At 33.3% G+C, this 24,921-nt stretch overlaps 2 protein-coding genes across 3 annotated transcripts in view; one reads left to right on the plus strand and one right to left on the minus strand.

Annotated features, from left to right (window-relative positions):
• LOC109096631 (ras-related protein Rab-27B) overlaps nucleotides 1-7,331 on the minus strand; it is a 30,163-nt gene extending 22,832 nt beyond the window's left edge. Inside the window, exon 1 of one of the 2 annotated variants that reach the window (XM_042778514.1) lies at nucleotides 6,987-7,331. Coding sequence is in view for 1 of the 2 variants with exons in the window: in XM_042778513.1 (XP_042634447.1) it covers nucleotides 6,987-6,988 (2 nt within the window). In the remaining variant the exon portion in view is untranslated. The remainder of the gene's footprint in view (nucleotides 1-6,986) is intronic. The other variant, XM_042778513.1, reaches the window with a different exon arrangement.
• A 3,777-nt stretch (nucleotides 7,332-11,108) lies between these two features.
• Nucleotides 11,109-24,666, plus strand: LOC109045463 (WD repeat-containing protein 91-like). Its single transcript, XM_042778515.1, has 15 exons — nucleotides 11,109-11,496; nucleotides 12,288-12,467; nucleotides 13,267-13,474; nucleotides 13,648-13,730; nucleotides 15,221-15,327; nucleotides 15,688-15,859; nucleotides 17,166-17,321; nucleotides 18,704-18,882; nucleotides 19,071-19,221; nucleotides 20,247-20,341; nucleotides 20,548-20,707; nucleotides 20,791-20,899; nucleotides 22,623-22,735; nucleotides 22,924-23,121; nucleotides 23,998-24,666. The coding sequence occupies exons 1-14, from the start codon at nucleotides 11,311-11,313 to the stop codon at nucleotides 23,035-23,037; spliced, it is 2,013 nt and encodes a 670-aa protein (XP_042634449.1). The 5' UTR covers nucleotides 11,109-11,310; the 3' UTR covers nucleotides 23,038-23,121; nucleotides 23,998-24,666.
• Nucleotides 24,667-24,921: the final 255 nt, after the last annotated feature.

The following is a 24,921-nucleotide window of genomic DNA, read 5'->3' on the forward strand; positions in this document are numbered from 1 at the left end:
ATGCGAGTAATTCAACCACATTTGTGATAATGTTCACCAAAGCAGCTCAGTATCACCCTGAGAGAGGAAATGCTGATTAACAGTAAAGCGGCTTATCATCGATCAAACTTCCTGACAGAGAAACTCACACGTGCACGAGCTTTAGAAAGAGATGCATCCTAATGCACACTATATACAGGTCACATAAACAGAATTTAGTCATTCAACTCTATATATCAGGACATGAACAGATGAACTCCATCTCCAGAGTCCCTTCGTCATTTCATTTGAGAAAAACTACTGCATCAGATACACACAGAAGCTCTTTACTAAAAATCGGCAAAATAAAAGTTGCGTTTAACTTGAAGAAATTATGACAAATATATCAATATTTAATTTATAATTAAAAATATTAAAAAGTAAAGGAATTATTATATTTTCATTTGATTCATTAATGTAAAAAGAATGCTTAACTGCTAAAATTTTATTAATTTAATGGATTAGACATGCTTTTTTGATAAATTAATAAAATTGAATTAAACAGATTTTATACATCCCTTGGCATTATAGTAGGAAATAAATCCCTTTTTTCCATTTGAATTTTTTCTGGTTTTGTTGGTTTAATTGATTTTTAAAAAATAAAAAGTTAACCATTTAATTTTTATTTTTTTTTATTTTTACAATAATAGGGTCCTATTTTTTTCTTTTTTTTTCTTTTTTAGAAATGTTTAAAATTTCTGTATTTATGATGTAATAAAAATGTATTATAAAAAAAACAGTTAAATATTAACATTGCAATATTTGCTCATATTTCAATAGCAGTTCTTTCGTTTTAATATTCATAACTAGTCCACAAGCTCGATTTGATTAAGTGTACAGCCCAACTTATCATTTATTAATCAAACTCCATAACATTCCATTTTATACTGTAAACGACATTTTTATGACTGGATACCGTGTTTCCCCATCACGTACAGTACAGATCCCTATAATAGATATGATCATCTTTAACAGTATATATTTCTGTAAAGATTATAAATAAAAATTGACTTTTGTGCATCTGTGCATGCAAATATTACCAACAATCCAATGCTATGGAAGAAGGTGTGTTTGAGACAGTACTCTTGATTTATTTTTATTTTTTTTACATAATAATAATGAATGCATTTTTTGAAACGATAAATTCAGCTAGATCCTAATGCTCACACGCAAATGAAAGCGGCATCAAGAATCAATTTTATGACACGTTAAGCCGCAATACCAGCATGCTGTCTTATTAGATACTCAAACAGTATGGAGAGCTCTCTAAAGGAATTACAAATGTTCCCATCATCAAGGAAGCACACAGGTTCAGTGTGCAGTACAAGTACGCAGTATGGTGTGCAGCAAAAATGAAATGTGCATTCAGCAGAAGACAGTGAAGTCGCGTTTGATTCAAACCTACACAGACAATAGAAAGAAGAGCAGGGCCATTAGAGACCGCAAGTCCACACAGACTGTGGCTCCTTCAAAGCTCTCTGGCATTTCTTAACGTCTTCAGCTGCATTAATTATTTAGGGCACCCAATTAGCCTTCATGTGTCCACAGACCCTTAAGAAGCTAACATACCCCAGCCGCTACACTTCAGATGCAACAAATGCCAAACCTCTGTGCGATCGGCCATCACAAACGATTTAAAATGATTACGCTAACACGCGCCCGCTCTAATAACTTAAATGATAAAAGTGACAGGTCAGACTTTAATAAGTGCAACATCATGAATTATTAATCAGGAGCTTAATACATAAGAGATGGCTGAGGTCCTCGAAGGAGCGTGTGTTTATGAGCGTTAGGACGTGAAAGACAACATCTCCCCGAGGCCTTGCCTCGTTTACAGTCGCTGTAGCGCATCTATTAACGCATTCAGGTTCTTGGCAGCATGCGAAAGCAATTACAGCAAGTGCGTAAAGCCAATTACTGCTGCATTTTGCCATCAAACATAAACCAATCAGCGCGGTCACAATTATTTCATGACCTGCTATTCGAAGTATCCTCAATGGCTTTGCGTGGAACTCTTGTTTGGATGAGCTGGAATGCGTTTCCTTCACGTTACCTGCTTTTCTGGGCAATTTAGGAATGTTACATTAAAAACATGGTGCATTTTTACTTATTTACATCACAAACTCCATCTCAGCAACAAAATACAGGCAGCTCGGAAAAGCTAACACATTTTAGTTGTGTTTGTCCATGCAAAATCTGCATGATCACTTTCAACCTTATCACTACTATTGCCAAATATACACTGCAAAGGTGGCACAGAAGCGGCTCTGAAGTGGCATTTACTGTAGGTGTATACACAGCAATTACAACTGCACAATTTAACACAAGGGACTGAGGTGAGTCAATCGATGCACGCACTTGACTTTACCCCAAATTTATACTACAAAGGTGGCATAGAAGCACCTCTGAAATGGCATTTAATGGTCTTAATACAGATTGTTTAATGCTGCTCAGAGGCGGCATAAATGCATTTATACACAGCCATTACAAATGTACACTTTAATATGAGGGATGAGGGGAGTAATTTAGTTTGGCTTTTATGTGGCATTCCATCTTTGTGCTGAATTTTAAGCAGGCACAGAGCAGCCTTAACTCATCAAAAGCACATCAAATGCTGCAAAAACGACACACACACTTAACTTTAATACTTATGCTAAATTTATACAGCAAAGGTGGCTCAGAAGCAGCTTTAAAGTGGCATTTAGGTGTCTTTACACCAAATCTTTAATGCAGCTCAGAGGCGGCATTAAAGGGATACTCCATCCAAAAATTAAAATTTTGTCATTATTCACTTATCCCCATGTCGTTCCAAACCCGTATTATTTATTTGGCAGTCTATGGGACAGTCTCAAGCCTCCCTGTTTTCATCCAAAACATCTTAAATTGTGTCCCGAAGACGAACAAAGCTTTTACGGGTTGCAGTGGAGTAACCCTTTAATACATTTACACAGCAATTACAACTGTACACTTTAACACTAAGGACTGAGGTGAGTCAAAGCCAGCGTAATTTAGTCCGGCTTTTATGCTTTATTGCATCTTTACATTAAATTTTAAGCAAGCACAGAGCAGCCTTAACTCAGCTGTGTAAAGACAGCACATCAAACATCGCAAAACTATGCACACACTGAACATTACGCCACATTTATACTATAAAGGTGGCACAGAAGCGGCTCTGAAGTGGCATTTAAGTGTCTTTACACAGATTGTTTAATGCTGCTCAGAGGTGGCATAAATACATTTACACAGCATTTACAACTGTACACTTTAATACAAGGGACTGAGGTGAGTCAAATCCAGCATAATTTCGTCTGGCTTTTATGCTGTATTGAATCTTTACATTGAATGTTAAGCAAGCACAGAGCAGCCTTAACCCAAAGACAGCAGATCAAACGCTGCATGCACAACAATGCATGCAATTATCTTTAATACTTGTGCCAAATTTACACTGCAAAGGTGGCACAGAAGCGCCTCTGAAGTGGCATTTAAGTGTATTTACACAGATTGTTTAATGCTCCTCAGAGGCGGCAAAAATGCAGACTAGGTGGGACTAAGGTGGGTCAGAGTAGGCATCATTTAGTCTGCCTTTTAAGCAGCATTATATTTTTACACTGAATTTTGAGCAGGCAGAGAGCAGCCTTAACTCAGCAGTGTAAAGTGCACATCATACACTGCAGAACGATGCACATATTGAACTTTAATACTTTTTAACAGTAAAAGCAACATTAAAACTGATAAGTGTCCGAACACAATTACAGTAAATTAAAGTCTGAGGGTTTTAAAGGGAGATGTCTATTCAGTTTTGGGGGGTTCCTGCTGCACAGGTAATGTGCCCAGCGGGGCGGCTCTTCCTCAGCAGCTGGTGAACCCTGTGACCTCTGACCCCTGCGGCGGGGCGCAGCAGGCAGACCTGAGATAATTACCCAGCGAGCAGAGAGACACGCTGGGCTGCAGATGAGGGAGAAGATGCACGAGTTCTTATTGAGTATCTGTCTTCTCTCTCTCTTTAACCGCCCGGCTTGAGCTGATAACTCTTCTACTGTACAAGATTTAAAGACGCTTGTCTTTGTGTTAAAACACTACTTAAGCTTTAAAGATCTCAAAGTCAGCAGTCAGCAGAGGGATTCGTTTTCAGGTGATATCTTCACTGCCAATCTATGGAAATAGTGCTTTACACATGCGTGAAAAAAAATGCGTAAAATAAAAAACAAGTCTGTCCAAATAAATTAATACATCATTCATTCAGCTGCATACATCCGCTGGTTCCTCAATTATACACCGGAATGTTTTTATTACATTATAGCACCCTAAAACATACAGTAACCATAGTAACCATATAGCAATGTACTGGCAACAGCCCCAAGCGAGTTTTGCAGTCACACAACACTTTCTTCAGCAAATATGTAGTTGTGTGTAACGAGGTTTTAAGAACACTAATAGATGAGTGATAGATGACGCTCCTAATGAGACTCATTTAGTTTCTTCTCAAACTGTGATCGCCAGTTTTATCATCTTATCAATAAGTGCGTTTAGCAGGAAGGTTTTCTACTGCAGCGTCCTGTGACTGTGACTGAAATCAAGTAACGTTTGACACTCGTGTTGTGTCTATTATACACCCTTCAGAAGATCAGTAACGACGCTCAAAAAGAGGGTTTGTTTGTGATATACAAGCCTCAAGATCACTCTGTTCAGGTGGCCAGCATGACACATGGGAACTTCTCTGTTTAAAAAAAAAAAAAAAACAAAACCAAAAAAACCTTTTTGTGGTTTGGAACATTTTCACACGCTGCTTGACTCACTATACTGCGTGTGGGGGGCGACATGAAGCAAACGAACCAGAAAACCCTCCAAGTATCCTGAAATATACCGTCACACGTTCAATTAAAGGGATAGTTCACCCAAAAATTAGCTGTTAACCCCTTTCAAGGCCATTCAAGATGTAGGTGACTTTCCTTCAGTACAGTAAAGAAGATGAAACTGTGGTCATTGGCGATTCTTAAAATGCAAAATAGTAACTGCATTTATTTGAGAAAACAAAACAAAAACAAATAGACTACTACTCCTGGCTCCTGACAATATATCGAGGTCTTACGAAGCGAAACCATCGGTTTGTGCAACATTATATACAACGTTATTACCTGTAATCCAGAGCCTCGGGCAAACGGTCACGAACGAATCACTCATCTGAACCGATTCTATTTGGTGAACTATAGTTGAATCGGTTCACCAAATCGTCTGAAACAGTTCGCGGCTCGAGCAGCACAGATCAAAACTCACTTTCAGACGCCTGACAGTCACTGCGACTCGAAATGAGCCAAAATAGTGGCGTATCTGATCCTGTGATGAATGAATCATTCAGCGATCCAGTTCCTCCAACAGAACTGAGGGAAGAATTCGACTCGGACCGAAGACCAATGAGCCGCTGATATGTGCATGCGTGAACCGAGAGCTTGAAAGAAGGAAGGGACTAATTTATTCACATCATTATCGGGTGCTATAATTGCGTATATGTTACATCACTGTGTGATTATGTAAGTGAACTAGTGAATTGAACCGGTTCACTGAAACGAACTGTCTGAAAGAATCAATTTGTGGAAAAGAATCAGATTTCCCCATTGCGTGAGGCTCAGGGATTACAGGTAATGTTGTAAATAATGATCAGTTTCTTGCACAGACTGATCATTTCTCTTCATAAGACCTCAATATATCGTCGGATATTTTGTGTTCCTTGATATGCTGTTTTTAATTCTCAAAATCGGGCAGCCGTTGAATTGCATTTTATGAATCATCCGTTCGACTGAAGAAAAAAAGTCACTTATCGCTTTAAACATCACTCAAAGAAAAAAAATAAAATAATACAGACTCAAAGTCACGATGAAACAAAAGTAACAACAACAGATCTTTCTTTGGCACAAAAACAATGAAGGGCGGGGTCTTGGTTCTTCACACCGGATGATGATTGGATGTTGAGATGTGGGCGTGGCACTCAAAAATTTGCGAATGTGAGCTTGCAGGGGTGGAGTTTATGCACCTAGCATCGTGGCAACAACTTCAGCTTAAGCAAACACTCTCTAATTTACTAATCTGACATTTATCTGATTTATTATAATCGATAGTTTATTGACAGTCACAGATTACTGGTGATCGGTGGTGATAATCACGCATAAATCAATCCTGGCAGGGTTCAAACCTACAAACTACCACGAGCTGCTACTAGGGTAAATATCCAAAACACCATGGTAATACCATTCTTAAACAATTATGGGACAATTTTTTTACACTTGAAATCAAGACGCGACAGACATAATCACGATATGGTAAATGCCTAAAAAAAAAACATGGTACAGTAGTGTGATTTTAAAACCATTAAAGCTCCATGATAATTTTTGACATTTGAAATCAAGCAGTAACAGACAACAATATGTGGTAATACCATGGTACGTCCAAAAAAACATGGTAATAACATGGTACAAGTAAAAAAAAAAAAAAAAAAAAAAAAGCATGTAAACATAAAACCAAGTTACCATGGTGACATTTAATACTTCTTTGCAAGTGAAAATAATCAATAACGGACACAAAAGTCTGGTAAATGCCCAAAAAGCACACCGAAAGAAAAATAAAACATGGTAGGCCTAGTAGTTATAGCACCATGGTAATTGAAATCATTCATTAATAGACATGATTATGTGTTAATACCATGGTGCATGTCCAAAAAAACACTATTACCATGATAGTGATATTTAATACTTTTTTGCATGTGAATATAAGCAGTGACACACATGATAGAGAGCAAGTACTATGGTAAATGCCGAAAAAACATGGTATTGCCATCACTATAGCAGTGAAATCAGACTTGATTCAGACTGATATGATGGAAACATCACTTATGTGCACAACTGTGTGTGTGTGTCTGGTGACTCAGGCTTCCGCCACACACACACACACACACGATGCACCGGTGATTTACTCACATCTCAGTGACTGACGCTGAACGTGATCACAGGTGTTTCGTGCTCTTCATCATCATCATCCTCATCGAAGCCCGCCGCCGCTCATTCCGCTCGAGCTGCGCCTCATCCGAACGGGAATCTGCTCAATGAAACGCTCAAACACTAAAGCACACCTCCTCAAGTGTACTAATGAGTGTGTGTGAGGCTCCTGCGCGCTCTCGTGTGGATCTGTAGCAGCCCCGCGGCGGCGCGCTCTGATCCGGGTCCTAGCGCCGAGCGGCTGCGGACGCCAACAACAGGTTGCAGCGCGATCATTGGACGCTCGCTTATGAATATTAATCAGATGCTGATGTTCTTTACTGGAGCGTCCAATTAAGTAGTGTAATTAATATTCACAAAGTGAGGCTCCACATGTAAAAAAAAAGGAAGAAGAAAAAAGGGTATATTTCAGGAATTATAGAATGCTTTATGGCTACAATTTTTTTTCTTCGTATTTTTAATTTGAATTTAAATTTTAGATCATTGCTATTTTTTTTTTAGAATATTTTTAAGCATGTATTGACTTTTAAATGTAATATCATTCTCACTCACTTACGTGAGCAAAAAAAAAAAAAAATATATATATATATATATACGGGGTGACTAAAAGGTGCACTTTTGTTCTTCAGCATTGTTCTATTTTTTCATTTTTTTCTGTTATAATTGTTTTTTACAGTGTAAATGTATTTTTAATATACAATATAAAAATATAATAAATGATATCTAAAAAGTTATGTTATAGTTATATGTACGTGTGTGTTTTGAAAGAAAATTAGATTAATTATTTTTTAATTAAAAAAAGAAAATTAATTTAATTATTTTGTTATAATTATTTTTTACAATGTAAATGTTTTTCAAATTTAAAAAATAAAAATACTGTATTATATTTCTTAACATTTTTTGTTCAAATTAATTTTATTAATTAGTATAGTTATATAATAAACATATATAATTAAACTATTATTATTATAAAAATTCATTATTGTAAATATATTTGTACAACTAACAAAAAATAACATGAAATATATAAAAATACACCCTTTAGTCATCTTTTTCTTTCAGTATTATGTGTGTGTGTGTGTGTGTGTGTGTGTGGTGTGTGTGTGGTGTGTGTGTGTGTGTGTGTGGTGTGTGTGTGTGTGTGGTGTGTGTGTGTGTGTGTGTGTGTGTGTGTGTGTGTGTGTGACTAAAAGGTGCATCTTTTGTGCTTCAGATTTATCAAAAAAAAAAAAAAAAAAAATAAATCCAGCATTTCCTTCTTTGCCAGCCAGGTGAATTAAAGAGTATTATACTTTACAGCAAACATACGTTTTCATTTTTCACTCATTTAACAGACTGTATTAAAGAGACGGATTCATTAAGAGAGCATCTGCAGGTCTTCCTGCGCTTACATGCTCTTTGTGCAACAACAATGAACTCTTTGTGTTGATCTAATTTACAAATCTAATTTGACAAGCATGCCGACCCAACTGAAAGCATCACATAGGAAAGATAAATCCGCCTGCCCAGTGATTGCATAACTCCAAAACTTCACACGCATCCATAAACTCACCCTACATACATAACAAACACGTTTATACCGTGACAGAACGACACACTGACGTCCCTCTTCACTTGTGATGATGCATTCCCTGTCATCTAGAACTAGACACTATCACTAGTTCTGTTCACTAATCTAGATCTACTGAAGATCTCAGGCGAGTGAAGATCTGTGTTCACATGGCACCAGCGCTCCGTCTCCATGGGAACCGCTGATGTGGAGAGGCCAGAGCTTTTAAGTGTTTTATCAAATGCCAATTAGACTCAATAAGGAAGTAATAAAAGTAGAAAGGAAGGGTTTGCTGGGTTTGTGTTGAACTCGGCTTAAATATTTGTGACTGAAACAGTAAAATAATATGCACATTTTTTTTTTACATGTAACAGTTTTGATTTAATACTTTTTTCATTGCATATTATATTTTCATCATAAATCAACTGGTTTTAGGTTTATAATTTAAATGCATCTTTTGGTCATGTATACTGAAAAAAAAAGATGACTAAAAGCTGCATTTTGCTCATTAGATAAATCATATAAAATAAAAAATAAAAATACAAATCAAATAAAAAAGATCTGAATTGTGCCTTTTTTACATAATTTTTCTGTAATAATAATTTTATTTTACAATATAAATGTATTTTTACAATTCAAAATATAAGGATGTAATATATAATATATAAAAATATAACATTTTAATATTATATTATGTTATGTTATATTATATTACGTTAATATTATTTAATGGACTTGAGCTTTTTTATTTTTTCATTATTAATACAACTATTATTTTACACTATAAATGTATTAATACAATTTAAAACATAAAAAGTATATTTTAAGTGACAATTAGGCAAATTTAATTCTTTAAATTAATTCAATTCTATACTATTATTTTTTTGATTTTTTTCTGTTATAATATTTTTACAAAGTAAATGTATGTTTACAATTTAAAATATATTATATTTAATAATATTTCTGTTATTTAATGGATCTGAGCTTCTTTTTATAAACTAACATTAACAAAGATGAATACTGTAACAAATGCACTGCACATTGATAGTTAATGCACTAATGCAGCCTTATTGTAAAGTTGTACCCATGTATGATAACTCTCTATGAGCATTTTCATCATAATAATGTTATTTCAAGAAAGAAGAACCCAAATTGAATTCAGGACAAGTTAATGTAGTTAATATACACTGGGATCAGTAAGATTTTTAATGTGTTTCAAATAAGTCTCTTCTGCTCACCAAAGCTGCATTTATTTAATCAGAAATACAGGAAAAAAAAACAGTAATATTGTACATTATTATTACCATTTAAAATCTTTTTTTCTATTTTAATATAGGCTAAAGTATAATTTATTTCTGTGATCAAAGCTGAATTGTCAGCATCATTACTTCATGATCTTCAGAAATCATTCTAATATGCTGATTTATTATCAGTGTAAGAAACAGTTGCTGCTTATTTTATTTTTTATTTTTTGGAACCTGTGATACTTTTTTCAGGATTCTTTGATGAATAAAATAATAAGACAGCATTTATTTAAAATAGAAATATTTTCTAGTAATCTAAGTATTTGTATCACTTTATATCAATTTAACACATCATTGCTGAATAAAACTATTAATAAAAAAAAAAAAAAAAAAAAAAAAAATTACTGACCCCCAAACTTTTGAACGGTAGTGTATATTGTTACAAAAGATTTCTATTTTGAATAAAAGCACTTATTTTTTTTACTTTTTATTCATCAAAGAATCCTGAAAAAATATCCCAGGTTCCAAAAAAATATTAAGCAGCGAAACTGTTTCCAGCATTGATAATAAATCAGCATATTAGAATGATTTCTGAAGATCATGTGACACTGAAGACTGGAGTAATGATGCTGAAAATACAGCTTCCCATCACAGGAATAAATTACATTTCAATGTATATTAAAATAGAAAACCATTATTTTAAATTGCATTAATATTTCACAATATTACTGTTATTTTTCTGTATGCCTGACCAAATAAATGCAGTCTTGATGAGCAGAAGAGACTTCTTTAAAACACATTACTTTTGAACTTTTATTTTATTATTTAACTATGACAGAAAAATGTGCAGCATGAAAATCAGCCTCATATCATCAGCTTTCTCAGTGCGTCGTGTGTTTCTGTGTTATTGTTCAGTTTTGCTCTTTCAAATCTCATAATGGAGCTCACTGATGTCTAGGAGATCTCATATATTTAGTGCATGCATTAGTCTAGTTATCCAAACTTAAACTATTGTTTAAAAAGTGTTTAGGTAGCATTATTTAATACAGTATTACAGTAAAGAGAATTGCAAACAGCAGGCTTGAGATTAAGTGCATTTTATGAGTGCACTGGAGTTTTGTTATTGTACGTGGCGCACGTGACGGAAGCGTGCGCGCGCCCTCTGGCGGCCGGTGTGAACGGGGGCGCGCCTGTCTGCTGACGTCATCACACGACACGGGGAGTGCGTGACGTAACGCTTACGATCACACGACGAGCAGAAGCCGAAAACGGGAAGAAGCGCATCCCAACTTGTTTATTAATCAGGTGAAAGCTTCGTTTGATTTATGCACTGTGTCTCCACGCGAAACATTTTATGTGCATGCATGCATTCATTTGTAACTGACTGTAACTTCAAACCGCGTCATGCACGAGCTCATCTTCGTCTCGGATCATTTGAGTGAGGATATAACAGCATCCGCTTTCACGCGCACTCGTTTATAATGAATCTCCATCTCCTAACCATGCATGTCAAATGCAATCCATATGTTTTTGTGTACATTGTGTGTGTTTGTGTGCATTGGGATACGATGTGAAGATGGCCTCAGCGGTGGAGAGCACGGATGATCTGGTGCGAGAGTATCTGATATACCGCGGCTTCACCAGCACACTGAAGCTTCTGGACTCAGAGATCAAAACAGACAAAGAGAAAGGCTTCAGAGTGAGTTTGTGCTGAGATATTCACCTCCTCATGCGTGCAGTGCCATGCATTCAGCAGATCTACAGGCGTGCAGGACAATAATGAGCTATTGAGAAACATTGCATAAAGTCATTTGCGTTCAGATATGAGTATGCATGAACATGCACAAGTCAAATATACATTGATCTGTAAAAAGAGTAGCTCACACTAAAAATGCAAATGAATGAGAGTCCAAACAGCTGATAAAAACCTAGTCCACAGCACTCCAGTCCATCAATTAACACCTGTAGAAGCCAAAAGCGGAAACAAATCCATCAAGACGTTTTTAACTTAAACAAGTGTTATTACGGAGTCCATAATCTGTAATAACACTTCCTCCAGTGAAAAAGTGCATCTCCTGTTGTCTCTCACATCAAAACCAATGGTGCTTTATCTGTGCAGATTTCTCTCCTGATTCACACCAGAACACTTTTTCACTGGAGGAAGTGTTATTATGGATTATAGAGTATTTTAAAGGTTTTTTTAAAGTAAAAGTTTCAGCTTTTGTCTTCCCCAGATTTTAACTGATGGACTGGAGTGCTGTGGATTACTAGTGGATGTTTTTATCAGCTGTTTGGACTCTCATTCTGACGGCACCCATTCACTGCAGTGCATCCATCGGTGAGACACTGATGCGATGCTACATTTCTCCAAATCTGATGAAGAAACAAACTCATCTGCATCAGTATATTTAATGTTGTGTTGTGCTGATTTGTACAGTTTTCTCTCCGCGGTCAGATCTCAGGGTTTTGTTGATTCGTGTTTTATTACAGGTTGATAAGATCATCGATCAGCTCCAGCAGCTGATTCAGAGTTATGATCTGACGGGTCTGAAGGAGTACTGGGCGTATCTGGACCGCAGGCTCTTCTCCAGACTGGAGGACGTCTACAGACCCACCGTCAACAAACTGAGGACCAGTCTGTACCGCTTCTACATCATTCACACTGTCCAGGTGCTCCAGAACATCTCCAGCTCTTAATTCACCTCCAAATCTAAAGAACGGAATAAGAAATTGTATTTTGCATAAATTAAAATGAAGCACATTTTTGGGAACATTAAGTTTTTTTGTATTGTTGTGCCATTTTTATGATGATTACACAAATCTTCCCCTCTTATTTATTCTATTCTAATTATGCAAAACAAGCTATATTATTTCAAGGTAGTACTACATTTAATTTATGGGTATAATAAATACTTACCATAATAACTAACGATACTAAAAGTAATAATGTTAAATAATAATAATTATAATGCTATTCATTAATATATAAGTATATACTTAAAAATAATAATATATTAAATAACTATAAAAACAATAATAATGTAATAAAAGCTGTATTATTGCAAGGTAGTGCTATGCTGATAATAAATTTACACTGATCAGTAATTTAAAATATTGTAAATATATTAATGAACATAATATTAATTAATATATCAGTTGTAAACTATTATAACAATTATACTAATAATGAAAATAATGTTTAATAATAATAATAAAATACTATTCATTAATATATAAATATTTATAATATATAAATATATTCAATGTAATAATAAGAAACTTCTAATAATAAATATAAAATGATAAAAAAGCTAAATTATTAATTTTTGCTTATCAAATATAATATTCATTATAATATATAATATTAATGAATATTTAAATATCAATATTAAATAATAATATTAATGAATAAGTAAATATATACTAAATAAATCAATATTAATAATAAATAAATAAATAAATGTCTCAGATGAAGAATCCCGAGAAGACGCAGGAGTTTTTCCAGAAGCAGGCGCTGGAGCTGCAGACTCAGCCGGAGTGGCGTGATTGGTTCGCTCTGCCCTTCATCTCGGCGCCGGAACAGAATCCCACCTTCTCTCCGTATTTCTCCCGGCAGTGGGCCGACACTTTCCTGGTGTCTCTGCACAACTTCCTGAGCGTCCTCTTCCAGTGCATGCATATCCAAACACCGTTGCCGTGACAACTGTCTGTTATGGGATGCTTATGATGGCCCTTCAGCTGTTGAAATAGCATTACTGTGACTTTGATGCGTAGAAATATAATTTTTTAAGTTTTGGATGTGCATTAGTTGTAATGAGATCAGCCTGACTGAGCTCCTTAACAGCGTCACCTCAGCCTGTGCTCTTGAGCTTCGACAATGAAGTACAGAGAGTCACGAGTGTTCAGGAGGAGAGCGAGCAGCTCAGGCAGCAGGTGAGACCTTCACTGTTTTGGAGTTTAGTTAGTTTAGTTAGAAACACCTGTTAGTTTGATGTGACATCATCGATATGCACTAGAATGAAGCATAAAATATGTTATTCAACTCATTCCTTAGTATAATAAGGCACTTAACAATGCTGATAATAAATCACACTGATCAATAATCAAACATTTATTAATGAATATAATATTCAGTAATATTCATATGTAAAATAATAATAATTTATTATAAATAATGATTTCTAATAAAAAATCAAGTTAAATAATAATGTAATTATTAATCCTAAATGTTAATAATATTAATGTTATTAACTAGTAATACTAAAAATTATTTCCATTAATAAAAGATAAAAAGTTACATAATAATAATAATAACGTAATAAAAAAATAAAGGTATTATTAAATAATTTATGCTGGTAATCACACTGATCAATAATTAAAAATGTATTAATGAATATAATATTCAGTAATATTCATATGTAAAATGATGATAATTAATTTATTATAAATAATAATTTCTAATAAATAAAATTAAGTTAAATAAAAATTTAATTATTAATACTAAATGTTAATAATATAATTACTAGTAATACTAAAAATAATTTCCATTAATATTAATATAAGATAAAAAGTTACAATAATAATAATAATAATAATAATAACGTAATAAAAAATAAATGTAGTATTAAATAATTTATGCTGGTAATTAATTTCTACTGATCAATAATTCAAAATATCATTAATATATAAATAAATCTAATATTCAGTAATGTAGAAAAATATACTAGATATAAATAATATAATAGTAGTAATAATAACAATAATAATTTTTTTATAAAAAAATATCAAGGCAGTACTAAATAGTTTATGATAATAATACATGTATACTGATCAGTTATTAAAAATATAATTAATATAATATTCAGCAATATATAAATATATGCTTAATAATAATAACAAAAAAAAAATAATTCTACAAATAATAATGTTAAATAATAATATTAAATATTATTCATCAATATATATGTGCTTAATATAAACTATAATAAATTGAATAAGTAATAATAATACAAATAATAACAATAAAGGTAAATTATTTGAAGGTAGTACTTAATTTATGCTGATAATACATTTATAATGATCATTAATTAAAAATATTAATATACGAATGAATGGAATATTCATTAATATAGACATGTATTCAATATAAACAGTACTAAAATAAAAATGTTAAATATTAATAATAAAACATTCATTAATATATAAATATATGCTTAAATAATAATGATACATATAATATATACCTGTATATTAAAAAAAAAGCTGTATTATTTTAAGGTTGTACTGCATTTAAAAAGTTGCACTAGAATAAAATATTTCAGTTCAGCACTATTTTGTTAGTTGTCAGATGTGTATAGTAAGACACTTACAATGGAAACGAGGTAATTTTGAAAAGATGCATTGAAGATCTCGGTCTGTTCCAGTTATTTGCCCTTCAAGGAGAGTCGCGACTGAAGAAAGACGAGGAGATGGTCCATCACAAACTCCCGCAGTACGTCCAGCACATGGACCGACTGAGCGACACTGAGCTGTGAGGAGACTCACATAATACTGATCTATTAACCCCGTCATCTCGGCATCAGTGCACTTGAAAAATGATCTGAAAATGTGAAATCAAAACTTCATTCTAACAGGCATTTAAAACACACGTAATGTATTTGCACAAATGACATCTAAATGAGGCGCAAACGTTTCTGTTTCTGTCATTTCTGCAAGCATTTTGAGCTTTTTAGGAAGATTGTATACAAAGATTCTTGACAGAAAGCCTCTTTGTCTAATTTACTGGAGAATCAAGGCGAGCAGGATAAACAGAGGAAGGGAAGTGAGCAGGAAATCAGGTGCTGTGTGTGTTTTCAAAAACCTGAGCGATGTTTCGTCTGTTATCTCTCAGAGATCTCGTGTCCAGTCAGAGGAACGTCAACATGACCACGCCGTCCAGAAACTTCTTCTCCACCTTCCTTCCTCAGGGCCGACGGGTCTCCGGGAAAACGTCCCCGGGGCCACAATCCTCACCCACACAGGCCTCGCTGGGCCGGAAGGACCCCGTCGCAACTTCTGCGCAGGTACATCAGTCATATTTTAACATCATTCAGATAATATTATATATATATACATTATTTTATATATATGTGACCCTGGAGCACAAAACCAGTCATAAGGGTCAATTTTTCGAAACTGAGATTTATAAATCATCTGAAAGCTGAATAAATAAGCTTTCCATTGATGTACGGATGTATATTTGTTAGGATAGGACAATATTTGGTCGAGATACAACTATTTGAAAATCTGGAATCTGAGGGTGCAAAAAAAATCTAAATATTGAGAAAATCGAAAATCGAGGAAATGTACAAAATATCTTCATGGAACAGGATCTTTACTTAATATCATAAAGATTTTTGGCTTAAAGGAAAATCAATAATTTTTACCCATACAATGTATTTTTGGCAATTGCTACAAATATACCCCAGAGACTTAAGACTGCTTTTGTGCTGCTGTATGCATTATATATATATATAGAGAGAGAGAGAGAGGAGATTTACTTTATTTATTTTTACTTGGTATAATTACAAACACTCACCCAATCCAATCAAAATAAAAACAAACCAACCCAAAAAAAAAAATAAAATGTAGGCATATATTATACTGTGAAAAAAGTAATATAATCAAGATGTGTAGAATATTAATTAGAAAATATGTAGTTACGTTAATTTTTATACTTTACTATTAGATGTTTTATTTATTTTAATTTAATTGTATTATTTACTTCTTATTAAGTTACATTATTGTTTTTTGTAATAGTTATTACACTGTATTGTTAATGTATTATTGATTTATTAATTTTAATATTAATTAATTAATTAATTTTAAATTTAATCTGCTTTTAATTTAATTGCATTTAATTTTTATTATGCATTTAAGTTACGTTATTGTTTTTCTAGTCATTGTACTGTACTGTTTTTGATATTATTTATTAGTTTTAATTTAATTTATTTTAATCTTTTTTTTCTACTCAATATTGTACTGTACTTAGATGCATTATTTATTTACTTATTTTAATCGGATTTTAATCAAATTTGTTTTTAATTGCATTTATTTTAATCTTATTTTTTTTCGACCCATTATTGTACAATGCATTTTTTTGTGTTTTTATTTATTTTAATAATTTTTTTATTGTCATCTATTTTTATTATTTACTTAGTTTTAAAATTATTTTTATTTATTTATTTTATTTTTTCTCTTATCAATCACACACACACACCAAAAACACCCCCTTATAAAAACCCCATAAAAAAAAAACAGATTAAAAACCGTTTTTCTGTGTCTTTCTGCTAATCTGATGGTTTTTCTGCTGTTTTTTTTTTTTCTCAGATTGCGAAGGCAAAAGATCCGCCTTCCACAAAAGACTTGAAGATGCCCACTGTTTCCACGGTTACTGTGGATTTGGCCACAGCTCATACCCGACAGAGACGGCACCATGACCACGAGAAAGAGAGAAAAGAGCTGTTCTCCAAACTCCCACCACAGGTCCGAGAAATTATCCAACAATGCCGAACAAAGGCCTCTCTGTCTCTCTCACTCTTTCTTCAAGCATGTTCACTGCTTTTCTGCATTTTGCTCCTCACATGACACTGGCGCAACAGTAGCCACACACTTATCCATTGGTTTTTTGTTTGTGTAGTAGTTCAGACTAGTGGAAAGAAAACATCCAAAATACACATTTAAGTGTTTATTTTATTGCAGTTTGTCTATTTCTGTCTGTAGATTTTAATTCCAATGAATATCTTTAAAAGTTTTTTCTCCACTTCAGCAGCACTCACATACACCAAAACTTAGAGTTGTATTCCTCTCTATGTTCTGAAGGTTTTTACTGTGGGGTTTGTACATATATCATTCACACTGATGTATACAACATTTTATTCTTAAAAACATGGTGAAAATGCATATATTTAGAGGTTGTGAGTTTGTTTCTCCACTTCAGCAGCACTTACATACACCAAAACTTAGAGTTTTATTCCTCTCTATATTCTGAAGGTTTTTACTGAAGGGATTGTTCATACATCATTCACATAATTTTTTATATTTACATTTTATTCCTAAAAATGTGGCAAAAATTTATTTTCTTTTCTGTCTGTGTACAGTATCTTCTCATTTATGGACTGATAAAAAGAGAAATCAAAAATCCATTCTACAAAAAACTTTAACTCTAATACATCAACAAAATCAAACAAATACTTTGAACCTGGCTTTATCCAATAATCAGATTTATTTTCTGGAAATAACATTGTTTACACTGGGTTTAAATCTACTTTTTTGTCTTTTAGCAATAATTGACTTGATAAGATATTTAAAAATCCAAGTCCTCTGAATGTGATTACCTTATTGCCCTCTTTGTGCAAACTAGTGCATATTTAATTAGATAATGCCTCATTTGCATATTTAAATATAACATTTTTGTTCATGTTAATAAAAATACAACTGCTTATTGTTGTTTCATGTCAGCTCAGGTCCATTAAATAATATTAACAGATACAGCTTTTGGTTTTAAATATATATTATTAATAATAATAATAATAATATATTAGTAAATGTTCAATTTAACATTAACTAAGATTAATTAACGCTTCAGAAATATTTTTATAGTTAGTCAACTAATGTCAACAAATGGAAACGTATTGTAAAGTATTACCAACAAAATATATTTGTAGATTATTACAAAATATTCAGATATATACAAATATATAGGAGGTTTGGGAGTGTAGGAAGAACTTAGTGTCGTTTGCAGTGCATCATGGGAGTGGGACGTTACTGCTATTATTTCAGTTTGGATATTAAATCCCAACGTGACTTCATCGTGACAGGTCTGTCTAGAATGTTCCTATGCATTATTGTGTTTCTGATCTGCACAGAGTTCGGAGAAGAAAAACGATTCGGATCCAGACACTCAAACCGAAGGTCTTCCTGATCAAACAGACTCCACCAATCAGACGCGAGTCTGTGAAGTGGGCGGAGCTTCAGTGGAGCAGCCCTTCATTAAACTGAGTCAGGAGGAGTATATAGAGCATCACTCATCCATCATGCACTGCAGGTATGGACATTAAATATTGCTGTTCATGCAGAAAAAACTAAAAAACTAAACATTGTTCTCCTCTGACTCTTATAATTACTCCGGCTGTTGGATGCTGTATGTAAATGAGCTCTGATGTGATGTGGTGTCGGTCATCGTAGTTTCATCATATGAGCCATTTGTTGCTGGTGGTGTGTTTGTGTTTTTAGGGTGGACTGCTCGGGCAGGAGAGTGGCCAGTCTGGATGTGGACGGAGTGGTGAAGGTTTGGGCCTTCAATCCCATCATGCAAACCAAAGCCACTATCATGTCCAAGTCCCCGCTGCTCTCTCTGGAATGGGCAGCCAAACCCGACAGACTGGTAAATCACGACACTGTTCACGAATAAACAGATAAATAGATTTAACTTCAAACGGCACATGCATTATCAGCGTTTGCATTTTTAGGGGTGCAAAAGCTGTGAAATGTAAAACTGTAAAAACAAGCAAACACTAGTAAAAAGTTTGAGGTTGATAAGATTTTTTATGTTGTCTGTTTTATTTATGTAAAGATTTTTTAAATGTTTTTTAAAGAAGACTCTTTTGCTCCCAAAGGCTGCATTGAATTGATCAAAAATACAGTAAAAACTGTAATAGTGTGAAATATTATTACAGTCTAAAACAATGGTTTTCTATTTGAATCAGTGTTATTTTAGTGCCGTTGAGTTACTATTATAGTTTTTGTAATTTTTTCATTTTCTGCTTATACTTTGTCATTTTTTTATTAGGTTTTGTTTTAAATATGTTTTTAATGATTTTTAGTCATTAATTTAATGATAAATTATTTATTATAGTTATTTGTTAGTCTATTTTATTTATATATATATATATATATATATATATATATATATATATTTTTATTTTTTTTTTTTTTTTTTTTTTTTCTGCTCATAATTATAATAACCCTAACTTGAATCTCTATTAAAGTGTAATTTATTTCTGTGATGCGCAGCTGTATTTTCAGCATCATTACTCCAGTCTTCAGTGTCACATGATCTTCAGAAATCATTCTAATATACTGATTTGCTGCTCAAGAAACATTTCTGATTGTTATTATTAATGTTGAAAACAGTTGTGCTGCACAATATTCATGTGGAAACCGTGATACATTTTATATTTCAGGATTCACAGATGAACAGAAAGTTCAAAAGAACAGCATTTATTTGAAATCAAAATCTTTAGCAACATTATAAATTCTTTACTGTTACTTTGAATCAATTTAATATATCCTTGCTGAATAAAAGTGTTATTTTTTCAAATAATAACCATTTTAAACAGTTATTGTAATTTCATAATTAATTAGTATTTGGTGGTTTTATTGGTTTGTGTGGTGATTTTCGTATTATAGCTGTTGCTCGGCAGTGGTGTCGGCACAGTAAAGCTTTACGACACGGATGCCAAGAAGAACCTGTATGAGATGACAATAGACAACATCCATCTACGGTGAGTCCTCACAATTTACCCATAATGCACCAAGATTTTCATCTAAAAAAAACAAAACAAGAATAACAATTTTTACATGCATCTTATTTATAAGTTATTGTTGCATACTATTTCACATAATATTTTTTTTTTAAAATAGTAGACAGTATACAGTATATATGCATTAGATTCCTATTCCATTCTGAACTTCCTGTGTGTGTGTTCAGGATCCTGTCGCTGGCCTGCAGTCCGAGCGGAACGTCGTTCGTCTGCTCTGCCGCGGCTCCGGCTGCTCAATCTGGTGTTGTGATGGAGGGCGAAGCACGAGTTTCGCCTCCTGTATCCGGACAGCTGCTGCTGTGGGACACCAAAACCGTCAAACAGCAGGTATTGAAGCCAAAAGGCACCAATACAGAAATGTAGTATTGACTGAAAACTCACTGTAATGGTGTTTGTCTTGTTGCATTCAGCTACAGTTTGCGCTGGAGCCGGGCCCAGTTGCCATAAACTGCACGGCGTTTAACCACAACGGAAACCTGCTGGTGACCGGAGCCGCAGACGGGATGATACGACTGTTCGGTAAGAATGTTATCATGGTGACGGTTCAGCTGAGAAGCAGATTTAGTTGCATGTATTTCTTTAGCACTTTATACAAAACTAACTGTTCCAGGAAAGCAGTGTTACTATTTTAAATTTCATCAATTATAAACCAAATTTCAGCTGTTAAGCTCTACAGAAGACAATAGTGTCATTCTTCAGATCAATTCAGTTCAATGTTGATTCAGTTCAGTTCAATATCAGTGTCAATGCTGCAAAGTTCATTTATAAAATAAGTTTGATTCAGTTCTAAAGGAGCTATACAAAAGAATATAGAGTCATTAAAATCCATTTAGTGCAGTGTTGATTCAATTTAGTTCCGCATTGATTCAGTTCAGTTAAATATCAGTGTCAATGTTGCAAAGTTCATTTAAAAAAATAAGTTTGATTCAGTTCTAAAGTAGCTTTACAAAAGAAAATAATGTCATTATTCATATCAATTTAGTGCAGTGTTGATTCAATTTAGTTCAGCATTGATTCAGTTCAGTTCAATATGAATGTCAATGTTGCAAAGTTCATTTATAAAATAAGTTTGATTCAGTTCTAAAGTAGCAGTACAAAAGAAAATAATGTCATTATTCATATAAAGATAGTGCAGTGTTGATTCAATTTAGCTCAGTGCTGATTCAATTTAGTTCAGCATTGATTCAGTTCAGTTTAATAACAGTTTCAATGTTGCAAAGTTCATTTATAAAATAAGTTCAATTCAGTTCTAAAGTAGCAGTACAAAAGAAAATGTCATTATTCATATAAAGATAGTGCAGTGTTGATTCAATTTAGTTCAGTGCTGATTCAATTTAGTTCAGCATTGATTCAGTTCAGTTAAATATCAGTGTCAATGTTGCAAAGTTCATTTAAAAAAATAAGTTCAATTCAGTTCTAAAGTAGCAGTACAAAAGAAAATGTCATTATTCATATAAAGATAGTGCAGTGTTGATTCAATTTAGTTCAGCATTGATTCAGTTCAGTCCAATATGAATGTCAATGTTGCAAAGTTCATTTATAAAATAAGTTCGATTCAGTTCTAAAGTAGCTATACAAAAGAAAATAATGTCATTATTCATATAAATTTAGTGCAGTGCTAATTCAATTTAGTTTAGCATTGATTCAGTTCAGTTCAAATCAGTGTCAGTGTTGCAAAGTTCATTTATAAAAATAAGTTCAATTCGGTTTTAAAGTAGCGTTACAAAAGAAAATAATGTCATTATTCATATCAATTTAGTCCAGTGCTGATTCAATTTAGTTCAGTGCTGATTCAATTTAGTTTAGCATTGATTCAGTTCAGTTCAATAACGGTGTAGATGTTCCAAAGTGCATCAATTATGAAACAAATTCAATTTCAGCTGTAATGGGCTCTACAGGTGACAATAGTTTAATTATTCAGCTCAATTTAGTTAAATATTGATTCAATTAATAAATTAATGAAATTAATCAAATTTAAGCTAAAGCAGCTCTATGGAAGACAATAGATTTCCATTCTCTATGGAAGACAATTTTCCATCTCAGTTTAGTTCAGTGTTAATTCAGTTCAAAAACAGTGTCAAGCGCTACATAAGACAATAATGTCATTATTTAGTTCAGTTCAATTTTGTTCTCATCCAGTAGTGTCAGTGCATTACTGAATATTAATCATCTTTTAAACCCCATGTTGCTCGCATTTAATTTGGATGTTGGAAGTGTTTGTTTCTGCTGTGTTTCTCTTCAGACATGCAGCGCTATGAGAGCGCGTTGAGCTGGAAGGCTCATGATGGTGAAGTGTACAGCGTGGAGTTCAGCTACGATGAGAATACCGTCTTCAGCATCGGAGAGGACGGGAAGGTGATGCCAATCTCTACGCTGTATTGCTTTCTGCGCTACACGCCACTCGTGTTTTAATAGCGTCTCTGATTTAAACTTCAGCAGCAGAAATAGAGTTCTAGTTGAGAAGTTTGATTCAGTTGTCTGTATCAGTTCAATATCTTTTAAGATATGTGTTAAGTAATCAGTAATATTGTGTTTGTTGTCAGTTTGTGCAGTGGAATATCCACCGCTCTGGAGTGAAAGAGTCAGAGTACTTGCTATCCCAGGATGCCGTGGGGCCGTTTGTCCTGTCGGGTTACAGCGGCTATAAACAGGTTTAGGTTCCACGCGGTCGACTCTTCGCTTTCGACTCTGAGGGCAAACATGTTCTCACCTGCTCCAGCAACGGAGGAAATATCTACCGGGTAAAAAAACACATTTAACATACACTCGCACCTGTCAGGTGAGTCTAGTTCATTGAGGAATTAGATGTTTTTTTGTTTTTTGTATTGTTTGTGGTTTCACGAGAGTTATTTTACTATCATCGGTATACTATTATAATTTGTATTAATATTTTGAACTATTTATTATTTTTGTCTTCCTCTTAAGTTTTAGTATTTTTTTTCTCATTTTGTGTCTATACAGATTTTATTTAGTTTTATTTCAGTTTTAGTTATTTTAGTACTTCTACTTTTTTTATTTCAGCTAGTGGTAAAGGCTGCATTTTTAATTTTTGTTTAGTTTTAAGTTTTTTTATATTTTATTTCAGTTTACATTTGCTTTATTTAGTATTTATTAACAGTTATTAACAGTTAATATTTTTTTTTTTTCGTTTTAGTAATTTTATTGCTTTCTCATTTTTATTAGTTTCTTTAAATGTGTCTATATATTTTTTATTTAATTTTAATACAGTTTTCATTTTCGAATTTATTCAATTTTAAAATTTAGCTGAAATAAAATAAGTTGCAATAATAAAAAGTTAGTTCAGTTAATATTTATTTTAATTATTTAGTTTTATGTTTGTGTTTTTCTCATTTTATTAGTTTGTTTTTTTTATATATGCCTTTATAGTTTTAATTAAGTATTATTTCAAATTATTACTTTAATTTTAGTTATTTGAGTACATAAGCTTAAACTAAACAAAAATGAGAAATGCTGCCTTGGCAACTATAGCTGAAATAAAATGTTGTTACATACATTTTATTATTTATTTATTTTACTTCAAGTATCAGAAATGTTTATTCGTGGATTTATTTTTAATGTTATGGACCTAGCCTGATATCTGCTCTTCTCTTGTCTAGTTGAATAAGGCGGACGCGGGTCTGGAAAGCGTCTTGTGTCTCGGTGGTCATAAAGCTCCCGTAGTGACGGTTGATTGGTGCTCAGCGATGGACTGCGGCATCTGCCTCACCGCGTCTATGGACGGAAAGATCAAACTCAGCACGCTGCTTGCTCAGAAACCCTGAGCTCACAAAGCAAGTACAGCGGATCTGAAACGTGCATTTAGAGCCAGTGAGGAAGATGATGACGATGATGACTGAAGCAGAATCTCTGCTAACGTTTAAATCACATGATGTCTTATGAACCAATCATCGACAGGTGACCATTAAAATACCATGTTACAGATTTAAAGACGACAAATCTACATTTCCACTGATGATGAGTGATGACGTATTATATTTTTCATAAAGCATTTATATTTCTGTGCGATTTAGTGATGTCTGCGCATATGTGGAGAAATGTTACTTGACAAAGAACAACGAACAACAAACAATTGTTCAGTCAGGTCAGTGAGGAAGGGCATTAGCTTTACATTAATGTTTTTGTCCTTCTAAGATGGTGTTTATTTTTTACTTATGGAACCATAAAATGCAACTTAACCAAGCAATAAAGCATTTGAATCATGTTTAAACAATTTTATTTGTATTTTTTGCATACTGTTGTGCATTAAAAAACATGATCAAACGAAATCGTGTGCATTATTTAAAGTCTGCTTTTGTGATTGAATTACAAATACAAGGACAAACAATAACTGTATAAAGGAATTTGAAATATATTCACAGCAACTGAATTAAAACAAGTCTCTTAAAACGGTTTTTAAGTAAAAATAACCACTTGAATGAATTATTCAGTATAAATGTGTGTTATTTGAGCGGTTATGGATGAGGTTCTGGTGTTTACTTAAGCAAGCAGTGTTTTACGGAGTTATAACGTTCCTGGTATCC

This window comes from Cyprinus carpio, chromosome A21 (genome assembly GCF_018340385.1).
Source record: "Cyprinus carpio isolate SPL01 chromosome A21, ASM1834038v1, whole genome shotgun sequence".
Classification (NCBI taxonomy): Eukaryota; Metazoa; Chordata; class Actinopteri; order Cypriniformes; family Cyprinidae; genus Cyprinus; species Cyprinus carpio.